We start from the raw sequence: 21,539 nt of genomic DNA, 5'->3' as shown, positions 1-21,539 counted from the left end.
CCTCAGGACAGTGCCAATGTAACACGTCTCTATCACAGGAATGTGTTCTTGTGATTCTGAATGTAGATATATAATCAACGATTTGCCCCAGAGTAGTTGGCTGGGACGAATATTACAACTATTTGAGGAAATTACGTTTCTACCAGGAAGATATGGCTGTGTATGTTAAGTGGGTCAAAGGGGATGTGGTGTTGACTTCCAGCTGTGAGTCATCCTGCCTCGTTGCTGCACAATCGCTGAGTCAGCCCTCAGCTACGCACAATGACAATAGAGAGTCAGGGAGGGAATAAGAGAGGATGGGCACTAGAACAGAAGCGGTAAGAAACAGAAGAGGGAAGACTCATTGCTGTATTTGGGTTAACTCCTTGTGTCTCTCAGTTGATCTCCCACACTGTTTACATCAGTAGTTGTGACAGAGTGCTTTACAGATTCCTGGCCTAAACCCCAACTTAAAGGAAACTCTGACCTTTGAAATAATGATCTAAGAATCTGAATTTTGTGATGAACCAGTATGAGTACAGACACGCCACACTCTCACGTCTTACTCAATCCAGGGAAAAACCCTCTCTACAATCTCTACCTCAAAGTTGTTTATTAGAGTTGATGAAGAGATCACCTAACAGTTAATTTTCATTCTCCACCACAGGGGATTAATAATCATGGGCAATGTTTCCATGGCCCTTCTTCTCAGAAAAGATTTAAGTCAAAAGCTGACTGAGAAAACAACATCACATCTGTTTCCCACAGAGTCTCTGTGAGAGTAGTGAGGGAGCATGATATTTTGCTATTAATTGTAAAGGAGTGGCAAATAAACCCTATTAACTCCACAGCAAGCTATTAACAATGCATTCTTTATGTTGACGGATCTATTCCCTGCCACGGCCTTTGGTTTAAGCAGCACAAGTAGCCGTGTGTCTAGGCTGCTTTGAGACAGCCCTATGTCTAAAAGATTAGGCAGCCACAGGGAGCCTCTGTGTGCCTTCAACATATCCCATGAGAGCCCCTAACGTGGGAAAATAAACTAGGGTGATAACCACGCATGTCTATGTATGCACAGGATACTGAGCATGAAAGTGTCTGGCTGTATAGTCTTGGCAAAGGGCAGTTCTAGTAACTGACAGCCTTAAACATAGTTCCTGAAAATGTAATCGTGAAACATCTTCAGAATGGTCAAAATAAAGTTTACTTAACCAGAGGAAACTGGAGAAAATATGTTGTCACATCCCAATGTGCACATTGTAGGACAGACCAATTAATCTATTTTATTTGGGGGGGGGGGGTACATTTTTCCTTTTATTGATAGAAAGAGTCTTAAACAGTGGGCTGTTTAAGACTGGGCTGGAATTGAACCCACAGAGCAGTGGTATGTGTATTGCAGTTATCAGCCCAAACTGCTATACCTTCTCAGGCCATGAAAGACAATATTTTAAATCAAAACCAATCTTTTTTTATTTATGGTAAATGAATGTATTACACAAAGGTTAACATACTAACCAGTGGACTGGCTCATTTTCCTAATCATCTTTCTTTTTAAACCCAAAGTACTGGATTGCAGTATTTTAGATTTTGAATAATACAGTGCCATGTTTTATCAAGTTGCAATTCTATAACTAAACATTTGCATAGATTCAACTCGAAGTAAATTTTATATTCAGATTTACAACAATAGCATTTACCGCAAGAAGAGGAGACGTTTTGTATTTTGAGGTTTGAAAATACAAAAATTATTTTGAGGTTTGAAAAATCCATTCTGCAAGCAAAAAAGAGGTGGCCATTCTACTCTTGACAGAGCTGTTACATTGGCATTGTGACAGATAAGTCCATACACCCCTTATAGGTGCTTTTGAAGAACCTTGCCTTTGAATGTTCCTTTGTCTAAATTATTCAATTTCTGTGGGGCAGGGATATTTAACCTGAAATCATGTGAAACACTTTGATTGCACACTTGTAGACCCCATTCAACTAATGACTAATGAGAAAAATGGTTGCACCACTGCTCATTGGGGTAGATCATAGCAAAGGGGCTTAATACTTATTATTTTTGTATTTAATTTTTTACTCTGACATTATGAACCTTTTTATGTTGATATGCTGAAAAAGCCCCTGATTAAATACATTTTGATTTAATGTTGTAACACACAAAAATGTGGATAAGTCCGGGGGGGGGGGTGTAATTTTGACAGCCATTGTACAATGACTATTGGATTAAAGACTGTCAGAATTAATTGTATGCAATTTTCTTACAAAAACTATAGCACATTTTGTAAAAATTTAGGACACCAAATGTTTTTGAATGATTGGCTTCACAATTGTTTTTAATTAGGTAGTTGTGTTTGCATTGTTGGTGCATGCAAAAGAGAGATGTCAATGTCTAATGTTTTAAGCTTTGCATTTGGAGTCTGTTACTGATATCTGACAACCAAATATGTGTCAGGGCATTCAATTTGACATAAGGCAGATTAATCTGAATAACTAGATTAAGAAAAGAAAGAAAGATTAAGAAATCAACTGTTTGATGCACTAACAAGAAGAAAGAAAAACCTGGTGAGCACAGTAATTGCAAATGACCTGGTAGACCAAGGAAGACCTCTACAGTAGATGAACCAAATAACGCTACTCAAGAAAAAACAAGGTATCAGTAAACAAGTTTCCCACTTTTGCCGTTTTACCAATAGTCCTCATGGTGGTATGGATGTATTGATATCTTCCTGAGTTGTTCTGATTACTAGCCTGCACAGCAGCTTGGCACGGCAAGCACATTTTCCATATACAAACTTGCAAGCACACATGCTAATGGGATTATTAAGTCTATACTTGTACCAATTAATGTCATTTTTAAAATGCAGGCTCTCAACAGCAAGGCACATCATTCACCCAAGTTCACACATTCATACAATGTGCTACTTTACAGGACCAAAACATAAACATCTTGTCAGCTTAGATATCTAAAATATCTCGAAACTTATTGAACCAAGGTTCATCATGCAGCAGTTAGTTTTTCAGGGCCCCCTCAAAAAGTGGATATGTTCATGTAAACACCGCAGGAATCTTACATTTGGGAACAGTTCACCAATCATGTTTTAGATCCCAGGAAGCCTAGAGAAAACCATGACAAAAGATTCAAGAAGTGTGAACCCAGAGTCACAATGACACAGTTAACAGCAACAATACAGACATGTCTTTCCTCCTCTATTAGTGCCAGAATGATGAGCAAAAGCACAGAATACCCTGCTTTTTCAAGGTAAAACCCCTGATAAGCTTACTTTCCTGGAAATGAAATATGAAGAAAGAAATGTAGTGTGTCTCACTTCAAAGAACTTACTGTTGATCTGTCCTCACCCACCCTCCCCAGGCTTGTTTATACTGAGAGAAGTGAGCAGTCTAGAAATTCCCTGGTTGGAACCAATGCTGACAGACTAACTCAGTGACAACTGAAGGTCATGTTCTTTGAGTTGGGTTAGGCACCAACACTGTAGACTGCAGCTGAGACCACCACCATGATTAGGTTGTTAGGCCCACAGCGTGGGAGCAAGACAACTGCTGCAACCGGCCATAGAAACTGACAATACTACTAGCCTGGCTCTGATCACAGGTGTTCTAGTAGGGATTTTAGAAACAAGGACAGGCAGTTATACATGAGTGACATTGATAGGTGCTGTGTAACAGAAAATGACACCAGGTAGTCACGTCTCCAAATCAATAATGTTTTAACACCTGCTTTCCCTCCTTTCTCCATCTCGTTTTGATTTCTCCCTCCCTCCTCCCTCCCTCCCTCCCTCTCTGCCTGCTGAAATCCCACATTCATCCACACTTGCCCTCCCCTCCCTCCATCCAACACCTTATCTATTGTCCGTGAATAGTTGGGACCGATTCCTCCTCGCCTTCTGGCATAAATAGAGGCATTTGGTGGAGAGTTAACATGGCCTCATCGCCTCCAGACAGAATCAACACACGGCTCAGTTCTGAACGGCATAAATGGTCACCATTTTTCAGTTACGCATCGCTTCATATCACAGCATAGGGGAACGGTTTTACATTGCTAAACAACCACTTGAGCTCTGACCTTGTAAAGCGCAAAACAATGGGACTCCGCTTTATGGATCAAAGTGCCCAAGCCCTCCCATGACCCTAAGAATATCTGCTGTTTCATGGACTCTAATCTAGATTCTACAGTGCCAGGTCTCGGAGACACTGACCTCCACAATGAGCCCTGCTTAAGCTCAGCTCATTCCTCAGCCCCAACTCAATGGCCAGATCAGACAGAGCATGACCCCAGGACTAAAGGGATTTCTGAGGCCATGCACACCAGCAATGAGACAGCATTGCCGGGGGGCCAATCCACATCATGACGAGGCTGACATGAACAAGACGCCAACGTCTGCATTCATCGCACTACATAGTCATCAAAACATGCATCTGATTAACGGACATCTTTCTGGGTTCAAATGCAACCTGAAAACACATTGAGTGGGCTTGAATCCCAGATGTTGTTAGTAGCTCAAAAGGCAATGAGTAATAATGTTAAACAGTAAGACCTTGTGGCAGAACTTTCTTTTAATTTTAATTCATGGAATTGATAGTTGCATATAAATATGTGTCACACTATGAATTTGCCAATACTGCACGTGCCATGGTAGGCTCGAGCATTGTTTCTGGGGTTGAGTAGACAAAATCATATAGTCACGACGAGATATTATAATTTGGATGATGAAAACATGTTGGTGCTTCCTATTCTGTCTTAATGTGAACAAACTCATGCACTACACACGTGTTTTCTGTGAGCAAAGTTGAGTGGAAAAAAAGAAAAGGGAAGACACAGAGAACCGCCTTCTGTACCCCGACTATGGGATGAAGAATACGAAAGGAGGCTTGCTCCTTCACTTACACTTGGTTTGGATTGAAAAGGTTGAAGCACTAGCTTTAATATTAGGCATTTATTTGTTAATTGTATTGTTCTGAATTAATTTGGCATAATACACAGCATACTGAAGGAACTGCAAAATAGAAACCCAATAGTGGTAACCATCCTCAAGTATTGCTCTCCTTCATTAAAGTGTTTATATTGCAATAAAAGAGCCAAATTAGTATATTGTGATATGTCCTGTTAACATGAAAAATGTAAAATTTACCATGATATAATTTTTAGGTGATATCACCCAACCTTACTTATACTTTTGTTTTATTTTATTAGCCCGTGATTTACAGTCGATCAAATACTATCTTGGTCTTTCCCTTGCCATTGTTATCAGAAACCTCAAATGCAGTGAACTCAAAGATAACATTAGATGGCCTGGCTAAAAAATACATTAATGTAAGCTTCTTCATAGAACACTGTTCATAGAATGCTGCTGATAATGTCTGTGGCTAATAGATTTTTGACATTTGCCGGAAAATGTGTGACATTGAAGTGTTACGCATAATAATGACGACAATATGCACCCCAGTAGCTTTGGCTGAACTGTCTAGAGAGATAATACAGCTAAAAAATTATCTGCATTTTTTATGGTTATTGTGTGCACATCCTTATGCAATTCAACACCACAGTTCGAGTTACAATGAAAAGGACCTAGGTAGACTACACTAGTGAGTCAAGAACACTGGCTTTGCAGGTCCAGTGTACGAATCCGGCTCACGTTTTTTTCCCAGGGCCCCCTCGGAGGACGGTGCAACTGGGTTTGGGTGGTAAGTATTCAAAATGGTTGCCTTGCTTAGTGGCGTCTTGTGGCGCCTGTAAGGTAGAAGGCTTGAGAATGACTGTGTTCCCCCAGTGCATAGGAACTCTTATAACTGTATAACTGTTATAAGTTTGTTGGTTGATAAGTTTGATAAGTAGGACATAAGACTGTCCATTATATACTGTACATGCAGTATTAGTGGAACCCACCATATAGCCAAGTGAATCATGATCTCATGCAAGAACAGTATACGCAATGAACTGAACACTGATCGTTTTATATCCCGCAAATACAAAAGAACATACACAGATCAGCCATAACATTATGACCACCTGTCTAATATTGTCTATGTCCCCCTTTTGCCGTCAAAACAGCCCTGACCCGTCGAGGCATGGACTCCACTAGACCTCTGAAGGTGTGCTGTGGTATCTGGCATCAAGACGTTAGCAGCAGATCCATTAAGTCCTGTAAGTTGCGAGGTGGGACCTCCATGGATCGGACCTGTTTGTCCAGCACATCCCACAGATACTCGATACTGCCATCAGGGAATACAATTTCCATGAAAAGGTGCACATGGTCTGCAACAATATTCAGGTAGGTGGTACGTGTCAAATTAACATCCATATGAATGGCAGGATCCAAGGTTTCCCAGCAGAACATTGACCAAAACATCACTCTGCCTCCGCCGGCTTGCCTCCTTCCCATAGTGCATCCTGGTGCCATGTGTTCTCCAGGTAAGTGACACAAACGCACCCAACCATCCACATGATGTAAAAGGAAACGTGATTCATCAGACCAGGCCACCTTCTTCCATGGCTCCCTGGTCCAGTTCTGATGTTCATGTGCCCATTGTAGGCCATTCGGACAGGGGTCAGCATGGGCACCCTGACTGGTCTGCAGCTACGCAGCCCCAAACGTAACAAACTGTGATGCACTGTGAGTTCTGATGCCTTTCTATCAGTACCAGCATTAACTTTTTCAGCAATTTGAGCTCCAGTAGATCATCTGTTCAGACCACACGGGCAAGCCTTCAGTCCCCACGTGCATCAATGAGCATTGGCCACCCATGACAACATTTCAAAATGTTGTTGTAGACCTGAACAAACACACCTGATTCACTAATGATGGGCTTGATGATTAGCTGACAACTGTAATAACGTAACTCAAATACTGATATGGCCGTGGTTCTCTGCAGTACTATGATATCAAATGCGATTTCTTTATGAGTATCAGGATTAGAGGAAGATTATGGATCTACCTGGATCTAATCTAACCAAACATAGCCCTCCTGGTTAGGGTTCTCCCTGGTGCAGGGACAGTCCCCTTTCCACCACTGTCCTCTCCTCTCCATTGCTTTAATCACATTAGAGAGGTAATTGAATTCTGGTTCAGCTCTCTACTGTGACAGCACAGTTCTAATCCTAGAGAATCCAGGGGAAATTAACTAGGTCTTCTTTCTCTCCCCCCTCCCCATCTCTCTCAACTGCTCCACGTCTGTGGAACATATCAGTGAGAGAGAGAGAGAGAGCGTGTGAGAAAAGAGGGAAGTAGGAGAGAGATGCTCAAATCAAATTAAACCTTTCAAATGTGATGAATAATGTATCAGTCAAAAATAGGAAGATACAAAGCTTATGAAGTCTGAGGTGATTTTCGAGACGGTTGACACTTATCCGTCCCAACTTGAAGCTTTCCTCATCACAATCTGGCATAGTATACATTCTTTTAAACTGTTAGAGATTTATTCCAGCTCTAAGAAACAAGCCGCTCTCAAGAAAATGTGAGCACCCTTCGATGAGTGATATGAACACCTGCAGCCTCTGGCTCAGTGCGGTAAATTTCACATACAGTGTTTATTAACATCCCACTTCAGAAACATTTCAAGAGCAGCTCAACTATCTGTGCCAGGTGCACAATTGTTCACTAAATACCTCTTTAAATGGCAGACAAATGAAACTTAAGTAACAATGTAAAAATGTCTGAAACCTAGTTGCAATCGTGATCTATCTAACTCTAAAAATAGTTTTTAAATAATTAAATCAAACTAAAATCATGATCTAATGATATGTTTTTATGCACAAACAAAACTACTTGGAAAAGCACAGTGATGCACTTTTCAAGAACAGTCTGTATGTATCTGCCGGTGAAAAACACAGTAACTGAATTCCACTACGTCCTGGAGTTACATTTATATTACATTTCAGTAATTCAAGACAAGTGAGCGTAAATATTTTCATGCTGGTTCCCAATGGGAATCACACCCAAAAACTGGCACCGTACTAAATTAGCGACACCTTGATAACAATGTCCACTGGTGGAACGCGCCAAATCTGAACCAATTGGGGGTCTATGTTTGCACTGCACAAAACTGTCAAATAAAGTAGAATTTAGGACTGTACTATAGACTGAGGTTCAGAACAGTACTAAACACTACAGTAAAATGTACTGTGTTGTACTAAACTGATTCTCAACTGGTGAGTTGTGGTAAAAATTCACTGAATGGTGCACAGCTAAAGTCACTGCCTCACAGTGAGCTGTGTCCCATCCAGGGTTCAAATCCTGCTCACGGATTAGCCTTGCAGTCCTGCAGAGGGCGGCATAGCTGGCCAGCAACGTCCAGGTTTGGGGGTATAGTAATTAAATATAGTTGCCTTGTTTCACTCTAGCAACTCCTTGTGGTGGCTTGGGCGCCTGTGAGTTCAGCCAAGGTAGAAGACCGGAAAATGCATTTGATACAGATGGTAAGAATTCAGGTCTAGACATCCTGTTTGAGTGACCACATTGGTGGTTACATTTCTCACAGCATTGACTGTCCCCAGTCTGGAGTTGCTGCAATGAATTGAGATGAAACAGGGCCTAAATCACAAAGTTAGTTTTCACAAAATTTTTAAGAAAAACATAGATACGATTACTTATTTTATTTGGGTCAGGGAAGGGGTTTTAAATGAGTCATGGGTGAAAAAATGATGTTCCCTTGTTTAGTATAATAGCACATTCACTTTCAATGTAGTTTGCAAAATTGTTTTACAGATTTATTTTCAAAAATAAATACAGGATGTAGAAAATTCTGTTTCAAAATGAAAACAACCTAGCTTATTTAAAGGTTTACTGTACAGCACAATTCTGTACGGCTTGTTTTTACTCAAACGTTCATTTCACAACAGACACCTCAATCATTTTTCAGATTTTTACACATTCAGATCTGATATTTATTTTAGTTTTTGAAAACATAAAAAATTGCATAAAAAACAAGATTTTACCAAACGTCTAATACCATATACAGTTCTTCCACCGAACAGTTTTTTGGTGTCAGAACCTGGATTGATGCCTTGAAAAATCTGTTGGAATTCCTATGATCAACACACTTGAGGGACAGCATTTTCTTGGTAGTGCCTGGGTGGTGTTATATAGTTTACACTTCCTGATTATTCATCCAATTGTGCTCACTGAATATAATTGGATATCAATGTGTACCCTTTTCCTAATCTAAAATGCTCTTGGATCTTCATTTTCCTTCAGATTCAGAGCCCGGCCAATGATCCACAAACAGTATGTTTTTTATCCAGAAAATGTGACCGCAACTTTAATGAGTTTTTAAACTGGGAGCTTCCACAGCATAGGGGTGGAATGCTTATGAAATCAACATATTTCTATTTTTCGTACAAATATTTTGTAACAGAAAACAAATTCACATTACAATAACTATCTTGAGGAATTATTCTAAAAGAACAAAATGTAAGTGTACCATTTCTAATTCAGGGGTTTGAATACTGCAATATGTGTCAACTACTCAACATGATTCTATACATTAAAAGGCATAATGAAGAAAAAGGTTTTGCGATGAATAAATCTCAGCTGATTTTTATATCAATGTTTTCCAGAATAAACCAACTCCGACTGCAAACGTTTTTCACCTGCCACACCAATCTATGCAAGTCAACTTAATGACTTAATCATGGCAGGTCATCTCCATCTCATCAACAGCCCACCTCTTTTCTGTCTCTTCCTCTCTCACGCTCTTCTTCTGTATCCCTCTCCATCTCTGCATTTTCTCTCTCTCTCTCTCTGTCTCCCTCTTTGTGTCTGTGGCTGGATGGTTTATCAAGCAGCAGGGAGTCCTGACAGTGATGTCCCTCACGCCTCTCTCCCTAACAGTTACATTCAATTACATAACATACTAGCGGGCTAATCCTCCTAATCCCTGTCGTGCCACAACAGGGCACCACTCTGAGCCTTGAACAAAGCCTGTTCTTTAAGCTCCCTTCCTCCGTAAGTGTTCTGAGGAATGAAAACCTGTCCTGAGAGCTGTGGTGGAGCCATCAGGCCTTGTGCAGCAGCAGCTACTCATTGAGATGTGAGATGACTGCCCTTTGAAGATCAAACCATTGAGGCTCACTGTGGCTGAATCTCTCTTTGTTAATGAGGTTTGCGTTTATTAGGTATTCCAATCTGCCTGCTTGTTACCTGGTCTGAAGTAGCCTATAGCTTTCGGACTGGGATCTCTCCATGGGATCTCTCCATGGAACTGAAAAACTATTATCAGTGGGTGGAGAAACTTTATCTCAATAAGTGCTAATAATCCAAATCCAAATGTAGTCTGTTTCCATAGATTATTCTCAGAACAGCTCATATGAAACCGTGTACTGTGCCTTACATGCTTGGGCGGTATAACATATCAATGGATATTAAGCAATATGGTAATGGTGCTTTTCAATTGAACGGTTTTCAATACATCAAGACAGTAACTATTTCATTGACTAAATTATATATATATATATTTTACATTTTATTACCTGTAGATGCATTTTAAGTAAATACTTGCAGACAGCTTGTGAAATAAATTAGAAGATAAAGCAGGTTGTTTGTTTAATTTAATCTGTCACTATTTAGTTCATACATTGACACACAACAGCTGAGCCTGCTCAAGTCACTCCCTGTATGCAAATCACAACGAGAGAAAGCAGAGCTGGTGGTGAGAAATGTGTAAGTGGCTGAATTAATAACAAGAAGAGGTTCATAGTGTATACTTTGCTTTCTGACATGCCCGAGTTGTCAAAAAAGAGTACAAATTCTCTTATCAGCATTCGTCCCCAGTTTCGACCTTCTGTGCCTTGCCGGCCTTCTGCTCTCTCAGGCCCATGCACACACACACACAAAGATCATATAAAAGAGGATCAAAACCACATTAGTTCGAGCACTGAATGCTGATTGTCTGAAAACTGAGGTATATCAGACTGTATACCATGTGTATGAGAGACAATAACTACAGGACATTTTTACTGTTTCAATTACATTGGCAACCAGCAATAAGGCACCTCTGAGATTTGTGGTATTTGGCCAATATTGAACAGCAATAGGCTGTATCCAGACATTCTGCATTAACATGGTTATTTAAATTGCTAAGTGATTTGCAGTTAGTCTGTATTCCCCTGCAGATTCTCTAATATTGCCATCTACAGTACAGTTAAATACTTCTATTAATGTTAATTCATTTTTAAAATGTCTCTCATTCACTTTTGCTTGTAACTCACCAAAGATGCTAGATACTACCTATACTTGTATAACCCTTTGAGCTGGATTGCCTGTCTTTGAAATAGGAATTAGAATTTAGTAGCATTATTAGCTAACATGGTTTATGAACATTTCAAGTACTTATTTTGTGATTTTGTTATTTTGATTACACTTATAATACCGTAAACACCAGATGGTAAAAAGGTGGGACGGTGATGTCAATATCTGGTTTGACCCAAAAATTATTTCATTAATACAAACCATTTAAAGATTATTTTCAACCAGGTTACAGTATAGAAAGGTCTTCCACTGACAGATTAATCTACAGCTTCCCACAAACTTAGCAATATGTTTCAACAAACATCACACCGACTCAGTGTGCAGTTATCTGGCTACCATCAGGGCTGAACTAAAAGGAAATTCTCATGCGCAATATTGGCTGTTGAGATAAGACTGGGTGAGAGCAATATTCCTGTGGTACTTCTGCAGCCGAGTAGTGCTGGAGTCATATTAGGTCACAGCCAAATGGACAAATGTCGACATGTCCTCATGATTCCCAGCTCCTTGGCAAGTCTCCTAATTCACAAGGAGCCCTGTCTGGGCTTGTGACACACAAACCTCTGAAAAGGCCTGCAGCCATTCTGCTTTTCTCTTTTTCTCTCCTACTTCCTCTGTCTGCCCCCCTAACACACCTTTTCTCTCTGGGTCTCTTTTACTAACTCCTTTCTGACCCCTCTGAAGTATCCCAAATGAGTGCCAGAAAAACATGGAATCCTCCCAGACGCACATACAATATGATAATCGTAACTGGCAAAAATGGTAGGCTAAATTGGCACTCTGTAGAAAAATGGTTGCCAATCCCAAGCCGACGTTTAAAATTCATATCCAGTGATCCATTGTATTTACACTGAGGTTAAACACAGAGCATGTTTACAACAGCTTTATTTAGATGAACAAGACTTGCTAGTAGATTTGCGTCAGAGATACATATTTTTTATTTATGTGTATTGTGAATGAACTACTGGAATGAGCGGTAACATATGAAGTATGCAGGTTATATAGGTCCTTCCAGCTCCATAAAGCCAATCCGAAACAATAATAATTTGTGGTCAAAGTGCAGCGTAAGCATGCGCCTTAAGGTGCAGAAATGTTCTTGTTGTTAATATGAATTAAAAATGTTTTACTTATTATTACTCATTTAGATTAAATTGTTTTCGCAACAGTTGTTGGAGTCTAAATAGGCTCACTGAGAGTGAAGGAGGCGCATGTGTTCCACATTACCTTTAAAGGTGGAGGTCGACAATTCAGCTCTACACTGCACCTATTAACAGTTGTAGAATGTACAGCCAGCGTATTATCTGGAAACAAGTCCTGTTTATTTCAAAAATATATATAATCTATTTCCCAACGTAGTTTTTCCCCCTGTCAAATTCAACAAGCATTTGAGAATCTTCATGAATGCAAAAGCACCCATGGACTTCATGCTTTCCTCAAAGATTCCACCATCGCTTGCCGATAAACTACACAAATTGTTTTTGGATGGAAGGTGGGTGAAGAAACACAAATAGGAGTAGCCACATTCTGTTTCTAATCTATGATTGAAAAAAGTATATCAGCTGTCAGGATGCATCTCCGTCAGTCAAACAGTAAGGTCCTGTTCATGCTAAAAACATGTTACTGGCCTATTCTGTTACATTTGTAGCAGCAGGGAAGGTCGTGAGGCTAGAGAGGAAAGAGTCGAAGGAAGGGAACAGTGGTGGGACACACATAAGAAACTGACCAAAATGAGTACTACATAAACAAACAGGTAACCAGAATTCAATGGGGAAGCCTTAAAAATTTGCTGAAATTGTCGTTTACCAGTAACAGTATTTGAAGGGATCTGAAAACTCTCTCAATCTAGCAATGAAAAGTCACGAAATGGGCAAAACGAAATGTACAGTAACAGCCTACACATTGAGCCAGCCATAACCAATTTCTTCAATGATAAATATACAGCTCCAGAAACAATGAAGAGACCACTGCACCTTTTTCTTTCCTTTACAAAAAAGTTGAAAAGGAAAGAGTGAGGAACAGAAGCGTTCAATTTACAGTGGTCTCTTAATTTTAACCCTTCTGTTCCTCACTCAAAACCTTCCTTTTCGACTTTTTTGGAAAGGAAAGAAAAAGTTGCAGTGGTCTCTTCATCTTTTCTGGAGCTGTATGTCACAAAAGTGAGTGTAATATTGTAGCACTCAGAAATACTATGCAACTCCAACATTTACAAATATTTCCCCCAACCTACCTTTTCACCTGAATGTTTCTTTTTATTTAAGGTGTGGGATAAGTGCTGAAGAGTTACCCCTTTAACTTCAAATATTTGTTACGCAATAACGTTGTTCATGCTGCAAACTCACATCCATTTCAGTATTTCTGTGCACGTTCTGTGCAACACGTAACACTAGTGTGCTCTTGTCTTTTCATGGCAGCTGCCTCCTGTGAACATGGTACTAAAATCTTCTGTGTGTGCAGGCACTGAGATTTTCTTTTTATATCACAGAAAGTTTAACCATAAATATGTAAAAGGGCACTTCTTTAGACGAAGGCAGAAACACTGTGTAGCATACACAAGTTTATACTAGTACTTATGCTTTTCTTTCATAGAATTTTAACAAATATTTCTCCCCTCCCAAATTCATGATGTCCAATTCGCAATTATGGCCTTGCCTTATTGCAGCGCTATTCAAATCCTGTCCTGGACGGGGCTCTACCTGCTAGTTGATTGCCTTCACCTTGCATCTCAGGTCTGAATCAGTCCAATGTTGTTAGTAGAGGATGCCAGAGGAAGCCAGAAAGGTTTCTGCCCTCGAGGACCGGAACTGAATAGCCCTGCCTTATTGCAACAATTCCACAGCAGTTGTGGGAAGTTGAAGATCAAGACACACCACTCTGTTTCTTATCACACTGCACATTGAATTTGCACATCCATTTAATTGTTATAAATAAGTGTGCAGTCCGTAATACTGGAGGTCAACCATATCTAACTAGGAATGCGTGGTTTGACTAAGTGAAACAAAAGGGGTTTAAACAATCTACAGGCATGGAGCAGGTTTTAACAGACATTATTCTATTTCTACCTCAGACTCGGTATCTAGATGATACCACGAATTTGTAGGACTGTTAAAAACAGTTTATAAATGTGTTCTGTAAATCAAAAGGTAGGTGAGGTTGTTTTCGGAATGTTAACATCAATACGGTGGTAATCATAACATGATTGTTGAAAACTACAACTAGCTACCCATGTTGAACTCCTGTCATTAAGGGAAAAGATTGACATCTTTGCACAATTATGCCAGTCTTCATAACCCTCCCGGTAGGCTGACACCTTGTTCAGGTCTCTGTGCTGACAAGGTACACAACTTCTATGTTGAAAATGGATAAGGGCATCTGCTAAACTAAAACGTAAGGTAAACAATCTGCTGGTGGACTGGAGAATCCAGTAGCTGGCGGGCTATGCATTTGATTCTATGAGGGGCTATAACTCTGCATTAATTCTCAGTCAGGGACAGGGCTGAACCCAGATATGATGGAGGAACAAATAACAAGAGTTCTCAGAATCATGCATTTCAAAATGTTGCAGATTAAAAACGCCATGTTGAATTCATGAGCATATGTCATACGGTGGCATGTTAAAGTCAACTTATTTCAAGTCATGAGGATTAATCAACGAACACAAGCCACTTAACAATATAAACAACTTAATTCTTTAAAAACAATAATTTTAATAGAGAATAGAAGTCAAGCCACACGTCTGTCACACACAGTTACTCTAACTGAGCCAAGTAATTAAAACAATTAAAGCTGTAAAACATATGTATGATTCACCTCCTGAGAGCACCTGCAGCTCAGCCGTGAGCAGGGGGTATGTTTTCTTTCTCTCAGTGGCAGTTGCGCATGACTGAATGAACCACCGACTACACCTCCTTGCTCACCGTTCCTCTCACACGATCAAAAACAGTCCCATCTCCGCACACTGCTATGCAATTAACGTTTTTTTTTTTTTTTTACAGTGCAGAGCACAGAAGAACTGATGACAAAGAGGTGGGTCGTGACAGACCAGGACCTCTACTCCACACACAGACAGACGCACACACAAACACACAAATGGTTCTCAAAGACAAACAGAACAGAGACCCTGAAAGCCCTTTCTATCCATCAGTGTGGAGGCTTTAAACAAATATATTATCAATTGTCGGAGTATTCCTCGTTAAGCGCTTAACTTTACTTCAGATAAACATACATGGCTTACAGCATTACCCAACAATGCAGCCTTGATGAATATAGCAAAATAGTTGAAAGTTATGAGGAGAATAAGTTAGATAGAAAGGAAGAATAAGTGAATGGTTAAACCCAGGAATTCAGTTTGGAGCATAACGAGGACACATTGGCACCAACAGTGGACCAAAGGTAGATTCGCAGATCTTTTAAATAAACACAGTGCTGTGCCACGGCAGCAGTATATTTTTGATAGCGCTCCAGTTGGAACATTTCAAAAAGCCTCTCTAGCAGCCCTCTGTTTGTGTTGCCAAGAACAGAGGTTCTTCTCCGACAACCTACAACTGAGCTTCAAACCCCCAAACTCTGAGACAAACTGCCTGCCTTTAAATGCTTTCATCCATTTCCAAGACACATACACAGATAGCAGTAAAGTCAAATTAAAGAGTTATTTCTTACGATCTCTTATCATTTCAAAAGCACTGCCCATGTGGGTATACAATAATAAAAAATGTATATATTTCTATCAAATACAAACAAAAATTGAATATAGGAATACGGAGCACAGAGCTGTGGGCTGAGGAGTAGCCAAGCTATTTGTAATACCCGATTTCTCATCCTAATAGCACTTCAAAGACTAAATGCAGTTAACTGGCTCCATGTAGACCAGTTCTGAGCCAGGACTTTACAGGCTTAGGCATCCAATATAAGCATAACTCCATAAGAGAGACATTTCCAACCTGGATGAGTCTGTCAGAACGTGTGCTAGCAGCACGCTGGTCTAACATGGCCAATGTAAACGTCCAGAAAACCTCCTCACTTCGACTCTCCCCTGGCTACCAGTGAGAAGAGGCTGCACATTCAGGTGGAATTTAAACAAGGCATCATCCTGTAAATATTGAAGAACGCTGCTCACCATGCTCCCTGCCGAGGAACCGGGGTGTGATATGAAATGCAGCCAACCTTCCACAGACATCTGCAGCAATGGCCACATGGAGACCCAGTCTCTATGCCAAGAACCCCCGGCCTTTATAAATGCATGCCCCTTTTCAGGGCACCCGCCTTCCCACATTCCCCTAGTGCCAATCACAGTCACCAGGACCAACACAAAAAGGGAGCTGCTCCACTTAAGACCCGTCGAGTTTTTCCACTTCTTGACATCAAAAAATACTTTTAAAAAGTAAAATACCCCTCCCACCAACACCCCAGAGAGGGTAATAATCAAAATAAACTTCATTAGCATGTTGATTGGCACACGCAACCAGGGAGCGGCCATCATTAGATGCAGTACATCTGATGAGTGGTGCAGAGGGAGGGCATGTCCGGGATTGTTGGCCACTCAGGACGCTGAGAGGAAAAGTGGGGCAAGCATTTCTGCTCCGAATGAACTCTCCCCACCCCCCATTCCAGCAATGACGGCTTCAGAGAGGACTAGTCAGTACTCAGCAGGGGTTCTTTTCGGAAATGGTTGTGTTTGGGAGAGCAGCATGCGGCACATCAAACATAATGTACCCAACCATGGAAAGGGGTAGAGAATATTTCAGCACTAATTAAATAAGTTCCTCTGTCTGCTCGCCCCAGAACAACTGTTACACACAAAAACGGTTCTTGTTGAGACTGTGCCTAAAATACTTAGAAGCGGGTTGTGGGATCAATGGGAACAACTTTTGGAACCATAAGCAGGGGACAAAAACACAGGCCTGTGTTGAGTAGGAGAGCAAATATCAGACATGAGGCTTAAATTTCACATCCATTGAACAAAACACAAGGCAAAAAAGCTGAACTTGACAAATGACATGAGTGAATTCTGGGTGTGCTATAATATGGTGAAATGGTTTGGCTGAGTAGCGGCTGGCTCAGGCCTGGCTCGGCACGACGCTGGACTCTCCCATGGGGCACTAATTGCAGCTCCAACGGAATGAATCGATGAGAAATGAGGGCAGGACAGCACACTTCCAACCCAGTGGGATTCGAGACTCATAGATCTCCAGCAGACACCAAAGTGTGTTGGCAAACATGAACCAATCGGTGTCTACGCACAAGACATCACTGGCAAAGTCTCACTGGGAAATAAATATAACCAGAATGACAGATGATATAAGTTGACAAACTTCCAAGATTTCATGAAAATGTATGCTTTCACAAAACAAAAGGCGGGTTGCCATTCTTTCATGTAGTTAAGAATAGATTTTTTGATCTTCATTTTTTACATTTACATTTTATTTATCTAGCTGATCCATAGCGACTAACAGTTAGAGCATACATTTTAATAAACAACTAAGTAACAGTAAGTAGTTGATCATACTCAAACAATGTGTCACAGATGAGTGTTACATTAATGCTTTTAATAATACCCTACATTTAATTTTAAATGGGCAGTAGGTATAGCCTAGCGTAGCTGTCATTCTGTAGCAGCAAGAGGTATGCACTTCATCCACATAACTCAAGCAGAGAAACCACTGAAAATTATTTTTTACACACAGATAGGTTTAGGGGTGAGTAAAACTCAGACCTTAGAGGTACATGCCTTCAAGGACACCAAGGAAATGAAATGCAAAAGTTAAGAATCTAAAATGCGTAACACAAAATGTATATCTAGCTGTTTTGTCCACAGCAGAGAAATGAGGAAGTAGTAAAGTAATAATGTGTAATAACTTGTGTTGAGTATTAGCACTTCAGGTTCAAGCAGAGCCAGACCCACAGCAGCTTTGTCTCGCACACCCTGCCTCCTTCCCTCCCTGCCTGAAGACTACAGGCCTCATGCACCCTTCCTAGCTGGCTGGCCTGCTACAGCTACAGTATATTACAACAGCACACTGTGAAGCTCAGCCATGCTCACTCCAGCTATGACACTCTCCGAAAATCCATACTAACAGAAGGTATGACTTGAGCTGGCCACAAGAGAAGCTTTTGTGACTGAAGGGCATTCCTTCCCCTAATTGAGTTATTACATAGGCAGATTGTTCTTACAAAATCAGATGTATTTTTTGTGTTAAAGGTGAAGCGAAATGTCAAAAATGAAAAAAACAAATAGTGGAGCATTCCCAATCAAAGGAGTCACTCACTGCTGGAACTAGTTCACTTTACTCTAAATATTACAATGCATTGGTATTCTACTACCAAATAATAAGTCTGAATTCACTATTTTTCAAATCTGGAAGATATAGGTATGCCTATGAGAAACGAAACAGGCCAGATGGCTGCATAAACTAGCCATGTATTACCTTGCTGTCCTAAACCTGCACAAATACTTCCAAACATCTAAAGTAATGAACATAAAAATATATATATATTGTATCATATTTTCCTTTTCACATCACACTTTACAATGTGAGTACTTTATTTGGAAAATATCAATGAACCATACAGGTATCAATGAACCAATCAAAACGATATAAAGATACTTCAACAATTCGACTTGAGGGATCAGTAAACGTGTTTCAATAAAATTGTAAAGTGCATTACTGACCTGCAACTGTCACTGGCATAATTATAAAAATACAATTGAAATATACAGGTAACTTCTGACGTATGTGATAGGTTACCTGTATACAAATTAGAGCAGTGTTTGTATGACCAATATGCATCCATTACCCTAACACTCTACATAACAATCTATAGATTTTTAACAAGTAAAATAACATATTCTTTGGCACCATACCATACCAGATGGCCTACATTTCTATATACCCCCCCCCCCACCTCCTATTTCAGAATAAAGGCAGCTACGAAAAAACGTATAAATTGCAGGGATTATGTTTGGTGAATGAAGGGGATATAAGTGTCTTAATAGGGTGTTGAACCACCAAAGCAATTTCAGTACACCATGGCACTGACTCCACAAGTGTCTGGAAGTCTACTGGAAGGATGACACTTGTCTTCCATACGACATTCCAATATTTGTGTTTTGTGGAGGAAAAGGCTGTCACAGATGCCAATCCAGAATCTCCCAAAGATGTTCAAGTACAATACGTTTTTTACACTGTTATTCAAACATCAACAAGTTGAGCAGTCTTCGTCACTGAAGCGCCTGGTTAACACACCACAACAATCACCTATCTTTCAAAGTCACTAAAACCTCTTCTTCTGGCCACAATGGCCAATGTAATGGACACTGGGCCTTCACAGCATTTTCAAACACGAACCTAAAAATTATGGGAGGTTATATCCACACCTGCATGGAGGCACCTTCTTTCAGTATATTTTGCCTTTCAGGTCTACTCAAGAGTTCCTTGTATTTTGGCAGTTACATAAGGAAAACATATGGAACTGGTTGCACACTACAGCATGAGTAATTTAGCCTAATCATCTTTCTTCAGAAACGGAATTTAAAAAAACATAATTCAGAATAAATACTAGAAACATGCAACCATGTTTTTGTTTATTATTTCTGATGAGAATTACAATTTCCTCTGTAATTAAAACAAATGTTTGAACAAGTCAATAAGAGCTTTTGCCATTCCCAAAGCCAACACATATGGCAATTGTGTCCATCTGAAATAACCCATCAAGGCTCACATGTCAATGAAGTATAGGCCACCTTTTATGAAAATGAAACATTGTCCTTGCTTGAGTTCTGCCAACTGGCAAGAAAAAACAAGCTCTTCGCTGGATTCCTCCTTGCCGTGCATATTTTAATGAAAACTACAGGAATATGAGTCTTAGCAATTAAAACAATGTCTATAATTGATGTATTATCCCTTTATGTGAATTACGTTAAGTGTAATTCCATTGAGAAATGAACAAAATTTTAACTACAGCAAATTAATAAAATCTGAATAAAGATGTTCTAGTTAGTCACAATTGTGTGTATAAGGCAGGCAAATGATATATATAGTCTTAATGAAAGTAATAGGATTTGTATATATATATATATATATATATATATATATATATATATATATATATATATATAAATAATATATATACATATATATATATATACATATTTCAACAAGTAAGATATATCCCTAAAGATTGAAATAGGCTCCTCAAATCCAACCACACAGATTAAGCCTGCCCTGCAATACAGAGGTCATATCTGATATATCACATAGGCCAGGAGTTCCCTGGCTTTAGATACTTCTAAGGTTTACAATAAAATATCATGCAATATTATATCATGAATTACAACTCAAAGAATTATTAACTGGATGCTTACTAGAACAAAATAAATTCTCTGCAACTGGATTTTTAAATAGGTTCTGATTGCATCAAACGGATTACAAACAGGTTTAATGCAAGTAGCAGTAGAATTTACAAAAGAATTCTCAACATCAGAGGAAACGTTGCTATGATTTATTGACCATTAAAAAGGTTACAATATTCCTCCTGTTTGCGAACTTCAAGTGTTGCCAGTAAAAGGTTAGATGATGTGTATACAACTTACTGCACTCCAAAAATGCCCCAAAACGCTCACACTATTCCATGGTGCAGGTAAAGAACAGAAATATACCACTATAGAACAAGTGCGAAACCAATTAAACGCTATAATAAATGTGGATATTTTCCATTTGAAATTATTAAAATAAGTAAAATAATTTGTAATTGGTCTGGGGTGGTTTAGCCGCTGCCTCCAGGACCAACGTACCAGTGCACTGATAGGTTCGAATCCGGCCCATGCTATCCCCTAGCTTACTTTCCTCACTGTCTTAACCTATAAAAAATATGATAATAAAACATTTAAAAATACACATTATTTTATATAATTAGCCAGGACTACAATAATAAACTCACTTGCTACCAAGTCTAACCACAGCTCTTGCTATGATGTTGTCCCTCAACTTAAAAGAGAGCAGAATACTTCGTGTAGGTCTCTCCCATACACAGGGTTGATATAGATAAACTTTTACTGATACTTTTTACAAAAGTGATGATCCTCGTAGGCCTTCAGCTTGCGTTCGTATGCATGGTCACAGCTAATAAATGTAAATGCTTTACTTTCTACCAATCCACAAGGAAAAACGACTAAAAATATAGATTAAAAACATTAGCGTCGAAGTGCTAATGAAAACTATGTATGAAGTCAAGCTGCCAGACAGCTTTCCAAAGGACTGTGCCAGCCAACACTCATCCCGCCCTTTTCTAAACTGAAATATCATC

General features: G+C 39.6%; 1 protein-coding gene across 6 annotated transcripts in view; it reads right to left on the bottom strand.

The window, feature by feature from the left end:
* nfic (nuclear factor I/C) overlaps positions 1-21,539 on the bottom strand; it is a 104,332-nt gene that overhangs the window by 79,715 nt on the left and 3,078 nt on the right. For 4 of the 6 annotated variants that reach the window (XM_034293944.1, XM_034293945.1, XM_034293946.1 and 1 more), the window contains exon 1: positions 16,354-16,446. The exons of the other annotated variants lie outside the window; for them this stretch is intronic. In XM_034293944.1, the coding sequence (XP_034149835.1) occupies positions 16,354-16,431 (78 nt within the window). In that variant the 5' untranslated portion in view covers positions 16,432-16,446. Of the gene's footprint in view, positions 1-16,353; positions 16,447-21,539 lie in introns of those variants that run through there. 6 annotated transcript variants of the gene reach the window in all.

The sequence above is a fragment of the Esox lucius genome, chromosome 8, assembly GCF_011004845.1.
Source record: "Esox lucius isolate fEsoLuc1 chromosome 8, fEsoLuc1.pri, whole genome shotgun sequence".
Taxonomy (NCBI): Eukaryota; Metazoa; Chordata; class Actinopteri; order Esociformes; family Esocidae; genus Esox; species Esox lucius.
Note: the sequence above shows the minus strand (reverse complement) of the source record. Positions and strands in the feature narration are given on the sequence as shown.